The 19,571-nt window shown below is 38.5% G+C and overlaps 1 protein-coding gene across 2 annotated transcripts in view; it reads left to right on the forward strand.

The window, feature by feature from the left end:
• LOC127574165 (matrix metalloproteinase-16-like) overlaps window positions 1-19,571 on the forward strand; it is a 188,997-nt gene that overhangs the window by 57,332 nt on the left and 112,094 nt on the right. For both annotated transcript variants that reach the window (XM_052022935.1, XM_052022936.1), the window contains exons 3-4: window positions 6,408-6,530; window positions 10,160-10,464. In XM_052022935.1, coding sequence (XP_051878895.1) covers window positions 6,408-6,530; window positions 10,160-10,464 — 428 coding nt within the window. The remainder of the gene's footprint in view (window positions 1-6,407; window positions 6,531-10,159; window positions 10,465-19,571) is intronic.

The following is a 19,571-nucleotide window of genomic DNA, read 5'->3' on the forward strand; positions in this document are numbered from 1 at the left end:
TGCTTTAAATATAAATCTCAACAATTGTTTTAACAATGCAAGTTCAATGTTCTTAAAAGTCTCAATGGGATAATCTGATTGGCTGTAATGTTTAAATACAAAATAGTTTCCTGAGTTTACATCTCAATTACAGTTATTGTATGAATGCAGAACAAGGCCTTGACCCAATTAGTGTTCCCTTCGCTGGTGCAGTTCAAACAGAATATTTCTATTTATAGAAAAAAATATAATTTGCAGACAAACCATTAGAATTTGTTCACTTTCCCAATAGCATATTTCCCAATCCTATCATCATCTCCCCAAACCCCAGGCCTAACTATATGTTCACAGGGTCTCCTGTTATGTGCTGTCCTGAGATTAGGATATCCAAAGGTACAGCCACTTTTTGCCCCATGATCTGTAGATCACTGGTAAGTAGACTTAGCAGCTTAGCAGCTCACTTGACACTGATAGAAAGACACGAACAATTACCTCTGCCTCACCTGTGCGGATTTGTGGACCAGTGAGGGTTGTAACCTTCAGGTTATGATGGTGTAATCACTGAACTTTTCTTTTGCACAGTTATTTCTTTCAGCATTGCTTTCTGCTGCCCTGGGAGTGAGCAAATATGGTAGGAATCCTAGTGCCATTTAAGTTTCTGTGCCAAGAATTACTTTTCTTTCAGGCTTTGAGGAGTAGTAAGTAGCCCAAGAGTTTTTGCTTCTCCCTGACCTTATCCAAAAGGGAATTAATGTTTCCTTTTTGAAGGTTACAGTTCTGCCTTCCCACCTCTAATGGCAGCTTTCCCAATGGCACAGATACCATCTGCTTGTCATTACTACCTCACTTAAATGATCTTTACTTATTAGTGATAGATGCATTGACACGTCAATTGGAAGGAGCAAAGCATCTCAAAGAAACCTCCACTCTGACCATTTATCCCATTTATACCATTTTCTTCTTTGTGCTTCACCTCCATTCAGTTGATCCTTTATGCCCAAGTGCAATAATGGGATCATTTACCTTAATAGGCCTGTTGTGAATAATAATCAAAGTCACTATTGAAGCGAACATATTGAAGGTCATTTTCAAAGCTTTACTGGCTACTTAAATGAGAATTTAGCAGATTTAGAAATCCTCATGTCACTGTGAATAAGGTAGCTCTGCAAATGAGCCTCCTTGTTTAAATCTGCTGTAAGTGATGTGCCTGTGCTCAGATCAGTGTTTTACACTCTCCTGTTATTTGTCTACTTTCTGCACTCCTTTTCTGGAAGCAGAAGCTTACACTGAGGTCTAGTTGCAGTGGAATTACTGTTTTGCTGATTCCTCACTAAAGTAGGCATGCTTCATATGAGTGACTAGATGGTGACAGTAGCTGGATGCTGGACTGCATGGTATCAGACCCAGCCCTCAATCAGCAGAAGGCAATGGATTGCATTCAAATATTCCGCTTCTTCTTCTTAGGCAGTCCTTTGGGACTGAGAGCCTTTGTTTCAAATACAGTGCTCTCGGTACTGAGGTGGCTGATGAGGCTGTTGACTCTGTCATGGGTGCTTGACAGGGTAAGTGAGAAAATAGCATGGGAGGCAGTATGCTCCTTCATTTTCATTGGCTTCTGTGTGCTTCTGATGAAGAGACTTGAGCTTCTCAATGCCATTCTGGAGGCTCCTTTTTTATTTCAAGTGGCCATGGACCAGAGATCTCCATGTGTTAGTGGAGAGTATGTCCTTTCAAGGAGGCTTAACAGCCTCCTTAACACTTCTTTTCTCCACTTGGTAATCTTTCGCCATGACAGAGCCTGGAATTGTGTGTCTGGTGTTGGGCATGTAAATGGTGTGGCCTGCCCAATGCTGCTGACTGAGAGTGATTAAGATCTCAGTGGTGGCAATATTGGCCTGAGAGAAGATGTTGATATTGGTTCACTTATCCTGCCAACAGATGTGGATGATTTTCTTCAGTCAGCTTTGCAGGTATCTCTCTGGTACTTTGAGCTGCCCACTGTAAGTAGTTTGTGTTTGTGAAGTGTGCAGGAGAGCAGTAATCCCAGCCACCTCGGAACCTTCATGGACCTGCATGTATTTTCAGGTCTTGATGTTCAAAAATTCCTATCCTCAGAGGGCCAGAAGCTGTCCTCGCACACAGGAGGCAGTAATGAATTTCATCATAGTTTCTCCTTCTGCAGAGATGTGGCTCACAAGATATAGAAAATGATCCTCTCATTCTTTATTGCCATGGGACATTGTTAAGTGGCAGAATCCAGATAGTAGAGAATCTTTGGTCTGTGAATGTTTAGTGTAAGGTCCATTCCCTTGTATATTTCAGTGAATGAATCAACAATGATTCACATCCAAATGTCTGGACCTGAAACGTCAACAACTCCTTTCTCTCCTCAGATGCTGCTTGACCCACTAAGTTCCTCCAGCTGTTTGTTTTTTGCTCCAGATTCTAGCATCTGCAGGCTTTTGTGTCTCCATGATTCAGATCCTGGCAGTTAAATGTGTGCAATCATCATCTTCAAACTGCTATATCTAGTGGTTGGTGTTATTCCCTGTATTTCTATTGAAGTTGTCACGTGGTTAAAATCATGTCAATTGGGTCGCCAAATTAATGGATCAACAATTCTGATTCAAGGATCCATTCTTCATCCAGTGGGAGGAGCTACTTGAGTAGAACCCTTGTGATGGCTTTCCATGTGATAGACCCCTCTGTAGTCACCACAATCGAATTTGTGTCCTTTCTTGAAGGTGGTCACAATTGTAGCATCCCTGGCATGTCCTTCTTTTCCCGATGTGGGAAGTGAGGTTGTGGATTTTTGATTGAAATTACTTCCATCCAAATTTCTGAACTTCGGCAGGGTACCATCTGCTCCCAAATCTTGTCACTTTTCAGTGCCTATTCAAGTTCTTGTAGAGCCTGGCAGGACTGGAGCAGATAGTATCTTATGGCTTAGAGTCAACAACACTCACTTCAAGGACAGAGTCTCAGTTGAGGAGTTTCTTGAAGTACTCCTTCCAGTGGGCAATGACTGCTTTACCATCCTTGCTAAGCTCTCCTCCATTATTGGCACCTTAGATTGATGGTCTTGACATGTCAAAGAGTCCATGTTTGTGATTATTAATCAATTGTTGGACTGCCGGTTCCCTTTCTTCCAGCCCCATTTGGTCTTTAGGTAACAGGTTTGCTGATGGGCCTTCAGGTATCCATACAGTGTTTCTTTCTCCCCTTTGAAGTATGGTGGATTTTACATTCCAAGACTTGCATTTGTCCTTAATTAGTTCCTGGATGTCCTGGTCATTATCATCAAATGAAAAGTCTCTTTACAGGTCATGGATAGCCTAGGCTCTTTGGGCACACTTCAGCTCCTGTTGGTTGGGACTTCACAGGTTGTCTTTGAGGTCCTGTCATTGAAGAGCTTTATTCGCAGGGTCCTTGAGACCTTCAATGTTGATTTTCTTATAGCAGTGCTTCTGCTGTTTCTACTGTTTTGGGGCCAGGATGATAGAAATATGAGAGAGGATGGTAGTCAATCCAACAGGCTTTGAGTGCCTGGCACAAAACTGGTGATACAGATCTCTCACTCAGATACTGATGTAATCAATGAGTTGTCAGTTCCTGGATCAGGAGTGTGGCCGTGAAATCTTGTACTTGTCTCTCTGACAAACAGGGTGTTCTCCCACATTAAAAAATATCACACACAGCCATCTTCCACTGCTCAGTTTGAAGTTCAGGATCTGGAATATTAGGACCTCATGGCCAATTCTAACATCAACGGATCTGAACATTACTACACTATCCTGGCTAGGGAATTTGGGTGCTTTAACATGGTCATCGCCACTCTTAGTAATACACAATGGGCAGGAGATGTCCAGCTCAAAGCACAAGGCAGAGGGTATACCTTCTTCTGAAGGGGCAAACTGTAAGAGGAATACTGCTTTCATGGGGTGGGTTTTCTTCATTGAGAATGAGCTAGTCTGGTGTATCTGTGACTTACCTTGTAGGATAATTGACCACGTTATGATCCTCTGGTTCACCTTCAGAAGAACCAGCACAGTGCAGTCATCAAGGTAAACACCAGAGTCCTGGAAGCTATGAATGAGGACAAGGGGGATTTTACTCCAACCTTGGAAAAACCTTGGCCCTAAGCCCAAAGGCAACTTCAATACCAGGGTCAAAAAGTTTACAAACCTCTGAAAATATGTAGTTAGCAAGGAAGGATTAAGAAAAATGAACTCCAATAGTGTCCTCCACCAGACAGAATGTTTGGAATTTGGACATTTCTTCCAATTAAGGTAAAAGACACCAAATGTGGCTCATTTTAAATCTACTGCTCTCTAACAGTATTGAGCAAACTTGTTCATTTAAATCTGACACATTTCATGATAAGCATCACACCAGGCAAAACATTTATTCACACAGCTAACAATTTGCCATTTGAAAGGACTTTGAGTGCTTTGTACAGTTGTTAAATTGTCTGAGAGCTTCTCTTCATCTAGATTGAGCTATATTTGCATAATTATTAATGAATGATTATATTTATTTGCAATTCTAGTTAGCTACAATGAATCTGATGTTATATTAAGTTCTGATATTAGATTTGATGCAATGCTGTAACAAGTTCATCACCTTGACACTAAGTGTATTGTGGTAAAGAGGAACGTGAAATGACTATGAAAACAGAGTTTTTCAAATTCAATTCACTAACCAGAAAATTAAGAGGTTGGAATTATTTTTTCCCTGGGATACAAGCAGCTGATTAATCCAAAGTCGAATCTGTCCCCTTAATAAAATAAACAAAGACAGATGTTGCACAAGGCACTTGAAAATCAGCCTATTGGTTTGAAATAATATTGCTGCATGTAAAATTTACTTTAGTTCACTTTATTATGTGATAATGACATCTTAATAGATTCATATTTTTTGTTCTGTCCCTTGCTTCTTTCACGTGATATAGTGATATCACCTTGAGGTGAGAGCTTGTCTTGTTTTAAATTTCTCCTCAATTTTTAAAATATGTTTCAAATTTGTTGTGGTGTGATCTCAATCATTGTAAACTGTAATGTCTTCTTTTAAGGTGTATTGGTCCTCCAGGTACTATGTACATTGAAAATTGATAATAATTAGTGTGAATATTTTGGATCTGGTCAAATCTTCCAAATCCAAAATAATGCTGAAAAATGGCAAGAGGACTGGATTAAGATATGCCAAAAAGTAGATTTTTCTTAGATCAATTTAGCACAGCAAACCACTAGCTGTAGCAAATTGGGAAGTATACATTAGTGGGTGATTAAAGCACTTAATCCAGGGTCAGGAAGGATTAATTCTAAATTGATCATCCTGCTAAGTACACTACTTCCAAATTACACTATACAGTTTTTTTCTCTGCCTGATAATCAGAATTATTATTCAGAAGGTGATTACTGAAATGCTGCTTTTGGCTTCTGTTCTTTATTTTTCTTTATTCCACCAAAAACCATGAAATTCATTCCATTTAAGTATATCTACCTGAATGCCTTTCTACACTTGCACACAAAAAAAACTGAGGTGAATGTAACTGCAATAACAGAAAGAAGTGTAGAAATCCAGCTTCAGTTGCATGCTCTAAATGTTCAACCTTCTGGCTCTTGTGCATTGTGCTCTCCTAAAATTCAGCACCACTAAGGTTTAATGGAGCTGAACGTCAGAAACAGAGTACAACATGCATGCACTTTGAAATGTTACTTTCTGCCCATTCGACTGAGGTCAAAATTCTACCTTGGGAGTTTTAATTATTAGATTTAATTTAGCATAATGAAAAAATAACATTAAAATTGCAATGATTTGCAATAACATTTAACAGATGCTCAAGGACTCATGAAGACTCGCAAAATAAATATGAGTAATGAATAGAACATAAATCTAATTTGCTGATTAAATGGACAATTTTAATTGATTGATAAATATGATTAAATAACTTGCAAGGCTACTGCACCAGTGAAATTATCAATCTGAATTAGATTCTCAAGACTTCCTGTGATGAAACCAAAAATTGATTAAATTTATTTTAAAAAGTGACAACCATTGTATATATTGGAAGTCATGGAGCTGATTTGAACTGTTCACAATGGATAGTAAAGGGTGACCACAGTTTTATACTATTCTAATGCTTTTCCATTAACTTCAATGGAAAGAAAAACAGAGTGAGAATTACTTCATGCGGAGAATCCAATGCTGTCTATTTTCCACCTGGAGAGAACAGTTAAGATCCAGTCCATGAGGTCTGTTTAAAGAGATGAGAGATTTTATTCATTCACAGTCTTAAGCTCCATGATGTCTACAATGGAGACTTTATTAAAAATATGGCATTGAAAAGAAATGAACCAATAAACCTTATTATTAAAACTGAGATAAAATGCAGCAGTTTTAAGCATGTATTCTTTTCTCTTTCACAGTTGGATGAAGAAACCCCGATGTGGTGTGCCTGACCAGTTTGGCAGCAGCATTAGATTTAATATTAGAAGAAAGCGGTATGCATTAACTGGGCAGAAGTGGCATCATAAACATATCACTTACAGGTAGGTGTCTGTGCTCACACATTGCCAAATAAGCAGCTTTACTTAATATTCATTAGGATGTGATCTGTAAAGATATAAAGAAAAATATCTGCTGTAAATGCGAAACAGAAAATGCTGGAATTACACAATCTGTTAACATCTGAGAGAGAATAAATTTGAAGCAAAGGTCCTGCTTAAAACGTTATTCTATCTTTCAGTTTTTGGCATTAACTCATGGCATTTCCCTTTCTATTATCAGTGTTAAAGTATTACTTGCTGGGAAGCTTGTTTGTCTCTTGACAAGTACAAATTGATTTTCTGTGGGATTCTGTAGGTAAAACTGAATGGATGCCAACAAGTTTTATATTTAAGATTCATATTTACTATTCTAGGAGTGAAGTAAAATTGTCAATTGCCAGAGTAAGTAAATATATTATTGCTGTCCTGTTTTGTTGCTGGAACTTACATTCAGCAGTATGAGAGTGAAATTGTTTGAAAGTAGTTTTGACAAGAACACATAATATGATCTATCTCCTAAGACCAGAAGCTGTGGTAAACTAAACATCTTCACCAAAAGAGTTATTTTCTCACTTTGCTTTCCTAGCATGAAGCTTAATCTGCTGTTAGTTCATATAGGAAAACAAGATGTGCAATTTTAAATAAAGTAATTTGAAAGGGAATTCATTGAAAATGATAATTCAACAGTAAATAATGCTTCTGTAGAATAAGATTGCACATCGAGTGTCAGTCCAACTTGCCTAGTAGACTCAATTTTTTTGATAGGTTAAGTGTAATCCATTCTATTTCTAGGTTTCAGTGTAAAACAGTTTCTTGTTTCAATAAGCAGTAAGTTTCAAAAAAGAAAATTAAAGTTAATAAAACACATGTTGTGCATTTTATGGATAATGACTAAACTCTAGCCATCCTAGATATAACTTTTTGACACGCACCAAATTTCTCTCAAAATCAAGGGATAATGAGCATTTGTCTTTTCTGATCCTTGAGTTCAGGCACTGTAAGAAAAATAAAAAAGGTTTAGTGGGAAATTACAAGTGGATGAAGATTACACTATGTAATGAAAGTAGCAAATTTGTTCTATTGAGATTTTGCTTCCATTTTAACAAATTTATTAATGCACAAATGGGTCACAATAATAGGTAAGCCAACTTCATTTGAATTATGTAATAAATTTACCACTAGCATCACACAGTCTAATTCCAAACCAATGGATTCATCAGATTAATTTTATTAACTGTTTTCTCTGAGGGTGGCTGGTGTTTACTTTAAGCTTAACTTGAATGAATAGCTGATAATAAGAAATGAATTCTCAGAAGGTCTCATACTGGTTCTCAGCCATTTAGTGAAGTGTAGTCATTGTTGTTGGGTAAACAATCACAGCACACATTTTGCACACACAGTAAGGAGCCTTCAGCACCAAAGATCCTATTAATCCAGTTTTTGCTGGTAATGAGGGATAAATGTTGACCAACACATTGAAAGTACAAATCAATCAAAAATAGAATTTAAGTGTTTAAACTACAGGAGAGAAATTAATCTTTAATCACTCATGTAATAGTGAATAACATGTATTTATAAAATTCTCTGATATCAGTTCCATGACCCTGATTCAAGAGTGCAACCATAAAACCAAAAAGCCCAATCTGTAAAAGTGTGCGTGCTTGAGTAATGGTTGGCTGTTATACTCATTTACATAGGTAACTTTTTTTGGTTAGTATGGGCATCATAGGCTGAGTGGCCATCTTCTGGGTCATACTTTTCCATGATTCGATGATTTCTGATAATATTTTGGTGAATCCATCCATATGGTTCCTTTCCTTTTATACCTTTCCCGTACTGTGTAGTTCAGTATTTCTTTCTAACTTCCTGTTTATACACAGGCATTCACACACTTGTTCTGAAACTGTGCACACAGGAACTCGCGGATTCTGCAAAAGAAAATCTATCATGATCTAATTTATAGTACTGCCTTTGTAGTGACTCTGATCTAGCAATGGAGTTCTTGCTTTATTATGTGGTCTTTACTACTGATGTTAATTTGACACAAAAGTTAAAATGTAGAATAATGCTCTTTTAAGACTGTATCACTTCTATGACTAGATTTTGTAAAATCCAGACATATTAGCGTTTACATCATGGTTAAATCTTGGTTTCCTTTGAAAGGCTTATTTCTATTGCTGCTTTCATTGCACATTCACTGCCAGAGGTTGATTAATGTATCTCCTGGACAGGTGGAATATTTTCATGCTATTTCTGTCACATGGGACTGAGCACACCACCCCATCATTGGAGGGAGTACAATTCCTGTTCATTAGTCAGCCAATATAACAAAGTAATACAAAAGTCTTACTGCAGCAGTCTTTTTGTAGCCTATGCATGGTCCATTCTCTAGATTATAGCAGGATGTTTACGAGTTATCAACTGCATAGAAGTTGGATTGGATTTTGTCAAGTCAATCGACCCACTCAGAATGACCATGTGTAGTCTTGGGTCAGATATAGAGAACCTATTTCACTGGCCTCTGTAGATGGAGTCCAGCAGTGTTGAGAGCCTATTTCACTGGCTCTCTGACCCAAATCTGGTGGCCTGGCTGCGTTGGCAAAGCTGGGAGTAGGGTTTTGCTACATGTCAAAATTGTAATTGACTTTGGAGCAACAAACAATCTACTGGACGAACTCAGCAGGTCGAGCAACATCTGTGGGAGGAAAGAAGTTGTCGACGTTTCGGGTCAAACCCATCTGTAATTGACTTTAACAGTTTTTAAAGGTGACTAAATTTTAAGGGAATAATTTAAACAACATTTTTAAACTTCAAAAAAATGATTAGCTAAAAAAATACTTAGCTAAAACCACATAAAATGTATATGAATGAGTATAAATGTAATCTCTCAATCCATGGTCCTGGATACCCCATTGAAATCAATGAGGACTCAGTTCCTCTGCCAGGTTAAACCCATGGTTGGACTCCAGCAGTGGAGTGGATCCAGCTGAAATTATCCAGCAATAACTCTGGGGAACTGGCTTTTCAATCCTGTGCTAGACTAGTTGGTCTGACCTCAGTAAGGATTACAGGGCTGTAAGGAAGAAAGGTAAAAAGATGAGTTATTCTTTTAAAGATATGCAGTTTGTATAAAGTTCTTAATTATTTATAATTAGTTTAAAATGGTTTTGTTTAATGTTATTTAAAGTAAAAACATATCCAATAAGTCAGAAACATTTATAAACCTTGAAAGCTTCGACAATCAGCTGTCAAAGTTGTCAAGGAAGTTTGGTGGACTGTCCTATTCCATTGCATTGTTCAAGGCCCTCTCACTGCAAAAGGCCTTGTCACTGAATTCCAGGATGCTCTGGAACAACATAATAAACCCCCCCAAATCCAGATCAGCTGAGTTTGGGAGATTATCAATTATGGGCATTAGATTTGTGCCGGCAAAGCCCTCTTTCCCTCCAAGGATAAGGTAAGGATATTTATGAAGTTACCCAGATCATTTAGTGATCTTTTGATTTTCAGTAGTTCTAAAGTCTTGAGCAACCAATTGGCTCAGAAAATTCAGAAGAAATGGTTTTAAACAGTGCCACAGTCCTGAAAATTTTTCATTAAAACAATCACCTTCTTTATTATTATACCTACAGCATTAAGAACTTCACCCCTAAAGTGGGGAAGATTGAAACACACAGAGCAATACGCCGTGCCTTTGATGTATGGCAGAATGTAACTCCCCTGACATTTGAAGAAATACCATATGAGGAGTTGGGAAACAAGAAGAGGGATGTAGACATTACAATAATTTTTGCTTCTGGCTTCCATGGTGATAGTTCACCATTTGATGGAGAAGGTGGCTTCCTTGCACATGCTTATTTCCCAGGACCTGGTATTGGAGGTGACACTCACTTTGACTCTGATGAACCTTGGACATTAGGAAATCCAAATCATGATGGTAAGAATCAACTTTACATATTTAGTTTGCAGAATTTATTGAAGTTTTACATGCATGTAGAGCTTACTATAATTGGTAAAAACAGCTATGACATATCTTGGTTTAAAGCACTCTTGATGTTAATGAATGTGTCTTGTGTCCAGTAGAGAAACCACCATAACAGGAGGCTTGAACTTGCAGGTAATTTATAAATAATATTAGAACCTGATACTATAAATACATTAGATACTGACAGTGTTACTTTAGAGACTACACTAAATAAAGAGCAAATCCAGGCCACAGATGCTTCACTTCCAGGGATATTGTAAATTAAGATGCATTACTGTGACATTTCTGTGCTAAGTGTATAAACTTTATCCAAATCAGGTACCTTCCTGAATTCACTTTACCATTGGGGTTTTGCTCCATAGACTGAACAGTTTAATTGATTTTTCAGAACAAGAAAGATGACGAAAAATGTGATGTATAGAAAGACTTTTATAATTTATTGTGCATGTTTATGTATGCATAAATAAGAGAACATCCATTACTATACATATGAATTGGCATCACCTGCAGGAAGTCATGCCAAAATCCAGTCAAACAAACATTAAAATAACAAAATGTGAAGCCTTTAAGTTGTCATTATCCACATAATAAAATGAACTGAAGCAAGTTCTACATATAGAACAATTATATCCAACAAATAGCAGTGTCAAACAGTGCAAATCAATGATCTAGAGAAAAACTAACTACAAAGATCTGTTGATTTCTGTGGTGCATAGTTTCCTTTCACAATACAATCAGGTGTCCAGTCAAGGGGATCTCTATCGTCCAGCACAAGTTATATCATTGAGTAGGCTAAGTTACTGATCACAATAAAGAATGTTCAAAGATAGTTAACCAGGAATTACTTTTAACCATTTAAAAAAGAGAGAAATAAGCATAGGGTCATATGGATAAGATTGAGAAGTGGAAACATCACAAATGACCTTTAAAAATAATGTTTATGTACATATTATTTTAAATGACAACGAATTTTGTAGTAATTGATAATAATTTAAAAGAATAACAATCCAAATATATAAAACTAGTTTTAAGGCCCAAAGAGATTGTTAAGCAGTAATTATGACTTAGTATGCCATTAAAAACTCTATTGCACCTTATTTATAATTGTGAGAATATTTTGTAACAAATGAATCTCTTGTCAATTTTCTGATAACTCCACAGTAGACTGCAGCAGCACATTCTGTGAAGGAGCTGGGAGCCACTTGCATCAGCTTCTGGATTTGTGCATCTATTTCACATGTGCTCTCACATTTCCTCCTTTATAATGGTGGGCAAGCTAATGGTTTTCTAAGTTAATCATCTTTACAATTTTACTTTTATCCCAAGTGCCCTGAAATTTCACAGGCTATGTCGCTCAGCAGCTTGATAACAGCCATTAGTTAAAACCTGTTTTCTGTTATCAGCAACATTCATTCCTCTCTTTTTTACAGATCTGATATATTTAGATTTAGTTCTTAACTTTGACTTTTTCCTATTTCCCACTAACACTTTGTTCAATGCCATCCTTTGTTAAGCTCTCTGCCCCTTTCGAAACTACTCTGCTTACTTTTAGCCAAGACACGAGCTGCCTGCACCACAGCCTTACCACTTCAATGCCTATTTTGTGTTTACCCTTTCCTGGATCTTCACACAGCTTCCCTTTTCAAACTTCAAGACTTCATGGTGCAATTCCTAATCCTTTGAATATTATATGTGTAAGGCTTGCTCCAGTTATTTTTATCATATGAAAACAACCCCGTTCACATTCATAGTAATAGATACTTTTATATGTATTTATAGATAAATAGGCAAAATTGTCATTTAGTTTATTTCCTTACCATTAACATGTGTTTTTAACTCACTTGAATGGCCTCCTTTACTGCACTGCAATCAATTTGCTCCTGCACATCTTCCAGAGCTTTGCCCTCATCCACTCAAGTAGCAAGAACCTAATACTTGTTGGGTAATCCCAAGGGCTTTGAGTCCTCCAGAACTGCAGCATGGCTCTCCTTTCTTGCCCAATTTGCAGCCATGACTTACAGTCCCTGACCATTTACTAGATCTGCACCATTACCAAACCTAAGGAGTATGACCCATCTCCTAGTCAATGTTTCCAGCTAACTCTCCCCTTTCTTCAAGACTAGAGGTCAACGATTTTGAACAGTGGTTTCTCAAGATGTAAGACACTGATACAAATCTAAGTGCAGATGCAAGTATAAGTTGTATGAGATTGTAATAGTCTCCACAAATGCCCACAAACAGTCACGGTGATTAAACCTGCTGCACTACCATCCCCGTCCAATTTTCTTTAATTTAATTAATTAATTGAACGTTATGTCCTTATTCAACTTATATTACTTAACTTTTTACCTATTCACAGATTGTCAAATTGGAGTTGTCCACTCCCCACCTCACCTTTTTCTTTCACTCACTCTTGGTTTCATTCTTCTCTACCACCCTCCTTTCAGGTTCTGCTCTCGGTTTTGCCCCTTCTCTTTTAGTCACCATCATTTCAGAAGAAAAGTAGGCCAGAATATCCAGCTCAAGAATTCATGATCACAGCTGGCTAACCACTAAACTTTCCAGTTGATCTTGAAATCTACGTGAAAAGTTCTGCTTATATTTCTTTGGTAAGCCATCAGGGAAAGCTTCATTGCATTGGAGAGCTTCAAATGCAATTTGTCTTCTGTAAGGCATTCATTTCCAAAATATAATGATAAAAGTCTGCAGCTTGTATTCAAATTCAAAAATGGTTGTACTAAAGCAGACTTCAGATATGAGCTTTTTGGCACATAAGAAATTAGGACTCCAGCGTTCAGAGAGATTGGTGACTCTGAATATTGCTGAGTTAAAACAAATATGAAATAATGCACTATTTCACTCTTTTTGTCTGTGGGAGTTTGACTATGTTATAATGGACACACAGACAAAAAATCATTTCTATTGCATGTGGAGCAGGGCCACAGACCTGTGCAATTAATGACAAGACATCATTATTAGTCACATGTACATTGAAACACACAGTGAAATGCATCTTTTGCGTAGAGTGTTCCAGGAGCAGCCCGCAAGTGCCACCACTTTTCCGGTGCCAACAGAGCATGCCCACAACTTCTTAACCCATATGTCTTTGGAATGTGGGACCTTAAGTATGATCTTAAGTGGCTAGAACTTTGCTGATGCTGCTGAAAATTGTTTGAGCAGCTTGCTCTTTTTGTTTTCTGTCTGGCTTGAGTAGATAAGCACAAAACCAAATGTACCTAGAAGGTTTTTAATTCTCTTAGTCTGTGAAAAATAATTCCTATGCTGCCCATTATTAACTAAACTGATTGCTTGAGTACTCCTTGCTTCTTGTTTAATGAATCATATTATCAGCTCCATTATTATCCAATCTCTAGGCCAGTTAGTCAGTCTTTCAGGTTCTGAGAAACAAAGCAGATCGTGACTTTGAGAAATGCAGTGGGAATTATTACACCGCAAAACAGAAAATGTAATTTGAGTCTGAGATTGAAAATGACTTGCTTTTATGAGATGACATCTTTAAATAAATCGTTTAGTATTATAAATAAAAAGAACACTTTTGAATATGCATTTATTATTACACTGAAATGAAAAAAAATGATTAGGCATTGTCATTCTATACATTGTTTATGAGAACAAGTAGATTTTCTTCCAATATCTTACCTCAAATCACCTCAAAGAATGGCAGGCTTAACATCACCATCCTGACTTATCATGGACTTTTTTTCCCTTTCCCAAACAACAGTAGCCATCTCTCTAACGCTTGATGTATGCAAATGCTGACATGTAGTTAGGGCCCAGATTTCAACAAGATTTCCGTGCATTGCACCCTGCTTATTGTCACACTTTGGGAACAAATGAAGGAGCTTGGAGATGGTAGGCTCATGTTATGGTGCTGGAACTTAACAACTTAAATTCCACTGCCATGTGAGAATTAAGCCTACTTGGAAAATCAAGCTGCAGTTGTGAGAAAGTCAGAGATGAGCTGTATCGAAGAAAATACAAGTTTTTAAATTTTATTGGCATTTATGAATGAGGTTGTTCACATAGCCATTTCACTGATCAGTATCATTGCATTGCTGCCAAAAGTGAACAATACTCTTTTTTTCAAATACAGGCTCTATCAGTTTGGTTGATGTGACATAATGCAATAAGGAATTAATGGGCCACAAAATTCAGCATTGTTCAGGAAACCACATGACTGAGAAAGTTAGTGTCTGCACAGGTAAACCCTACTGGAAATATGCAGAGTAGGCAGATTATGAAGCAACAAACAATATGCTGGAGGAACACAGCAGGTTAACTAGCATCAGTGAGGGGAAAGGAATTGTTGATGTTTCAGGTCGAAACACTGCTGCATCATACTGATGCAGTCCTGATGCAGGTTTTTGACCTGAAATGTTGACAATTCCTTTCCTCTCACAGATGCTGGTGAAAACTGATTCAATGACCATCATACTCTGCATTACATTTGAGCTTTCAAGCATATAACACATCTGCACTGATAGTGATGGGCTCTGAGCTCTGTGCAAAGCCCTCAGTAAAGTTGCCACTGCACACCTCCATGCTCCTTGACACTGTGTATAGTTTCTGGCAGGCATGAAAATGCACCAAACATACCATGTGCATAGCCATCTGCCCTCTCCCATTGGCTGCCTTTCCAAAGTCCTCATCTGAGTTCTCTGCTGCAGTACTCAGCTGTGTCTTTCCCTTTGGCATGCCAAAACCTACCCTACCCTCTAGCCTGCTCTTAGCTGCAGGCCACTAGTGCACAGGGTCTCACACGTGCAGGTGTTGCTGCTGTACCTACGTGCCTGTGATGCTGCTGCAAACAAGTTTTTCATTGTACCTGTGCCTTACCATACTTATGCACATGACAATAAACTCGACTTAACCTAACCTCTAAGTTATGTATTCAGAGCTGGTGGGTGCAAATGTTACACTTCATTTTCATGCTTTGCCCTTCAACCAAGCCACTTTGCTGTTTGTGGCTTTCTGAAGACACTGTGGTAGAATTGTGGAGGGGCAGAAGAGGCAGGCGAGAGATGCATGCTTACTCTTCAGCAACTCGTAAATCAGAAGGGATTGTGGAATGAGAAGAAAGTGGTACATGAGAAGGCAGATTGGCTTAGAAGATATTGTTGTCTTTTAAGGTTTAAATCCCAGAAATTTATTTCCATAATTTATAGTTATCTGGGTTAGCTTCCACTGCAGAATAGTTGCTAACTTCTGCCGTTGCCTTACTTCTGCCAGAGACCCTTACTTTTAAAGAATGGAAGCTGGTATTAAACAATGCAAGCTGGCTTTAAATGGCACTAGCCAATCATAATATGTGGCTGTCTGCTGAGGATACAGTCAATGAAAAGCAAGATTAGCTCTGTCTAAATGCAGTTCATGTGGTGATTAACAGTGAAGACAAAGTTGACGTGCGGCCTACACACAAAAGAATGAGTAACTGTTAATTGCACTTCATGGTCTCAACTTCTCTTTTGGTGGGCTAACGAATTTAGGAAGTGTTAAATATTTTAGCACTTAACTAGCAACAGACCTAAGAGTAATGGTAATCAACATAATAACATGTGAAGCACTTCTTCCATCAGACAGACTGGGAATTTTCCTGTCAGTGCCATTTTATGTACCAGTCTCTCTTCCTTTAAACTCGTATGTGCTCCTTTTGTTTGATTCACTTCACCCTCGGCACTTTCCCATTGTTTCCTCTGCTGCAACTCCAGCCCTGTATATAATCACTGTCCTAAAGAGATGAAAAATTGCCAAAACACCCAATGAAGAGAGAAACTGTGGAGAGAGAAAATGAGTCAGCTTTCCATGTCAATGAACTGGCAACAGATTCAGAAGACGTCACAAAACCACGTGTAAAAGTGAGACAAGGCAAAGCACACAGGGGAAAGGCTTGTCATAGGAAGATGTGTAAATGGCAAAAGAGATGATAATACTTTGAAAGGTGCCCTTTAAAAATAAACATTATTGTGCAGGATTAAGCATCTTTTCTGTACATTGCATCCAAGAGACTACAGAGCTACTCAAATGGTCTAAATGCATCAGAACAGCCAGTATCATGTGATTGTAATTATGCAGAGTCTAGAGAGATCTAGTTAGAATACCACTGGCAGATTTCTGTTTCACAGCATAGTTACCCATCATGGAGAAGGGACATGACGTATAATCTGTCTGAATACAAGTAGAATGAAGGATTAACTTTACAGTATTATTTTCAATTAATATGTATTCTTAGATAATAACAACAGCAATAGGATTAGCAATATCAGTGACTCATAACCAGCCACACCTCAAATGAAGTAGTACCATCCAACAATCATGCCCAGTTTGTAGGTAGTTTTAAATTATAATAAAGAAATAAGATCATCTAAAGCGGTGGTTTTCAACCTTTTTCATGCTGCGGACCCCCAGTACATGTCCTTGTTAGATGGCGGACCCCCCCAAAGCCCACAAAATCAAACAATCAAACAAAAAATTCATGCATACAACACTTAAATTCCTGCGCATAGGCCCTATTGAAATAGTGACTATTTCAATCACCGATAATTACCAGCGGTGTCTTTCACTGTTCAGTTTAATGTGAAAGTTGTGCCTGTTTTGCACTGCAGAGTTTGTCCAAACGTGGTGGTATGTGCGACAAACATATGCGTATGTCATCCTCAATATTCAGTCTTGATCTGTATTTGGTTTTCATGGAAGTGACTGCAAAAAATGCTATTTTGCACAAGTAAGTGGTTGCAAATGGTAACAGAACATTGATGGCTTTGCCGGACAGCAGTGGATACTCCTGGGAATATGCTATCCAGAACGACAACAGTGACATTCGGTTGAACTGCAATCGCAAAGTCCTGTCAGATGACAGTTCAGCCAATTCTTCTTGTTCACATCCAGTTAAATCAGTAAGCATGCATTCAAACGGATATCAAATCCAATCAAACATGCTTATGTCATCATCGCCGAAATATTCACGGAAATAATGTGACAGCTGTTGAATATAGTTCAAAACAGTGCTCGCTATGGCCCCTGTCTTCACTGTCAGAAAGTCAGCCAGCAACGGAAACATATCATAGACGCCTTGCTCGCATCTTCCCTTTCAGACACGGAGTTTTTTTCTGGAAGGCATTGACTTTGTCATGCGTTTTCAGAACATTTGAGCCAGGTCCTTGCAATGATAGATTTAAGCTGTTCAAAATGTTGAAAATATCTGCAAGATAAGCTAATCTGGCAACCCACATCTCATCTGTCAAGAACTGTGCCAATGATCCGTTATGCTCATTTAGAAAAATGAGCAGTTCATTTTGCAATTCATATACACGCTGCACAACGCGGCCTCGTGACAGCCATCTGACTTCTGTATGTAGCAACAAATGCTTATGCTCGGCTTCCATTTCATGGTATATGTTTTCAAACAAACGATGATTGAGTGGCCTGGCTTTAATAAAGTTAACGATTTTAATGCACGTGGAAAACACATCCGCAAGATTTTCATCCATATCCTTTGCAGCCAAAGCCTCACGGTGAATCATGCTGCTACATGTGGAGCTACTTCTTTCACTCGTGCGACTAGACCCGACTTCCATCCTGTCATTGCAGCAGCACCATCCATGCATACTCCAATATACTGTATCCACGCCAATACCGATTGTACAAAAAAAGTGTCAACCACACGGAAAAGTTCTTCACTGGTTGTACACCCTGGGAGCGCCTTGCAAAACAAAAAGTCTTCCAAAGCCTCTCCTTCCCAGCAATATCGAACATAAACCAACAACTGTGCAGCACTGGCAACATCAGTACTTTCATCGAGCTGAATTGCAAATCTGACTTGCTGAAGACGTGCTATCAGCTGGCTCTGTATATCTTCCGCCATGTCGCCAATTCTTCTGCTTACTGCGTCATCAGACAGTGGAATGGCTTTCAGTTTTTGACTGGATTCTTTTCCCAGTACAACTTCACACATATCTACTGCTGCAGGCAGTATAAGCTCTTCTCCAATTGTGTGAGGCTTTCTGGAACGTGTTATTCGTAATGCTATCAAATATGATGTGCGAACAGCCTTCTCATTTACAGTGGCGCAGGCTGTCATTTTGCCTTTCTGCTTGAGGTACAGATCCTTTTGCCGCTTAAAATATTCCTTCAGCTCACTGGCAATATCTGGATGCACTGTTGTTAAATGGCGCTTCAATTTCGCTGGCTTCATTGCATCGTTGGACAGTGTTTGCAAACACACAACACAGAGAGGTTGGTCCGCATTTGTCCCCACTGCGATGAAGCCATATGAAATGTATTCTGGATCGTACTTGCGTTGTTTTCTCTTTCGGTCACCCTTATCCTCTTCGTCATCAGAATCTTCCGGTTTCTGGTCAGCTTTTCTCTTCAGAAATTTCTCCATACTCAGCAATACACGCTGGACAGTTTAATTACTATTACTGATAAACAAAATTATCAAAACTAATCTAAAATTTACACACTTGCACACTTTTCGTTTAACAGTGACGTCACTGTGGCGTAAGTGCACGGTAAATAAGCAATATTATTAAGGCACACCAACAACGTCACTCAGTCTCGCTAACACTACAGTGCACAACAGAATAGTAGTGAGTAGTGAACACTACTGACTACCCTGAATACACAAATTGAATATTAAGCGGCAGCTTACCGGAAGGGAACACTGTCTAAGTCTCTAAGATTGTCCCGATAACAGATAGAATAGATATGGCTGATTTTCTGAATAGCGGAAAACTGGAGCAAGCAAGTAAGCTATGTCTTTGTAACAGGTCGCTTTTCCATTTTTTTCTTGGCTTGCTGGCGGACCCCCTGGCAACCCGCCGCTGACTCCCAGGGGTCCGCGGACCACAGGTTAACTACAGGAAATGCTGGACATCTCAAGTAAAGTGGAAGGTGCTGGAACTATTTGGCAGGTTCAGGCAGAACCTGTGGAAAGAGATTTAACATTTCAGGTCAATGATCTTTCATCAGAAAGATCTGATGATTGACCTGAAATAATAACTCTGCTTTAATAAAATTACCTAAACTTAGCCAGAGAG

This window comes from Pristis pectinata, chromosome 9 (genome assembly GCF_009764475.1).
Source record: "Pristis pectinata isolate sPriPec2 chromosome 9, sPriPec2.1.pri, whole genome shotgun sequence".
Taxonomy (NCBI): Eukaryota; Metazoa; Chordata; class Chondrichthyes; order Rhinopristiformes; family Pristidae; genus Pristis; species Pristis pectinata.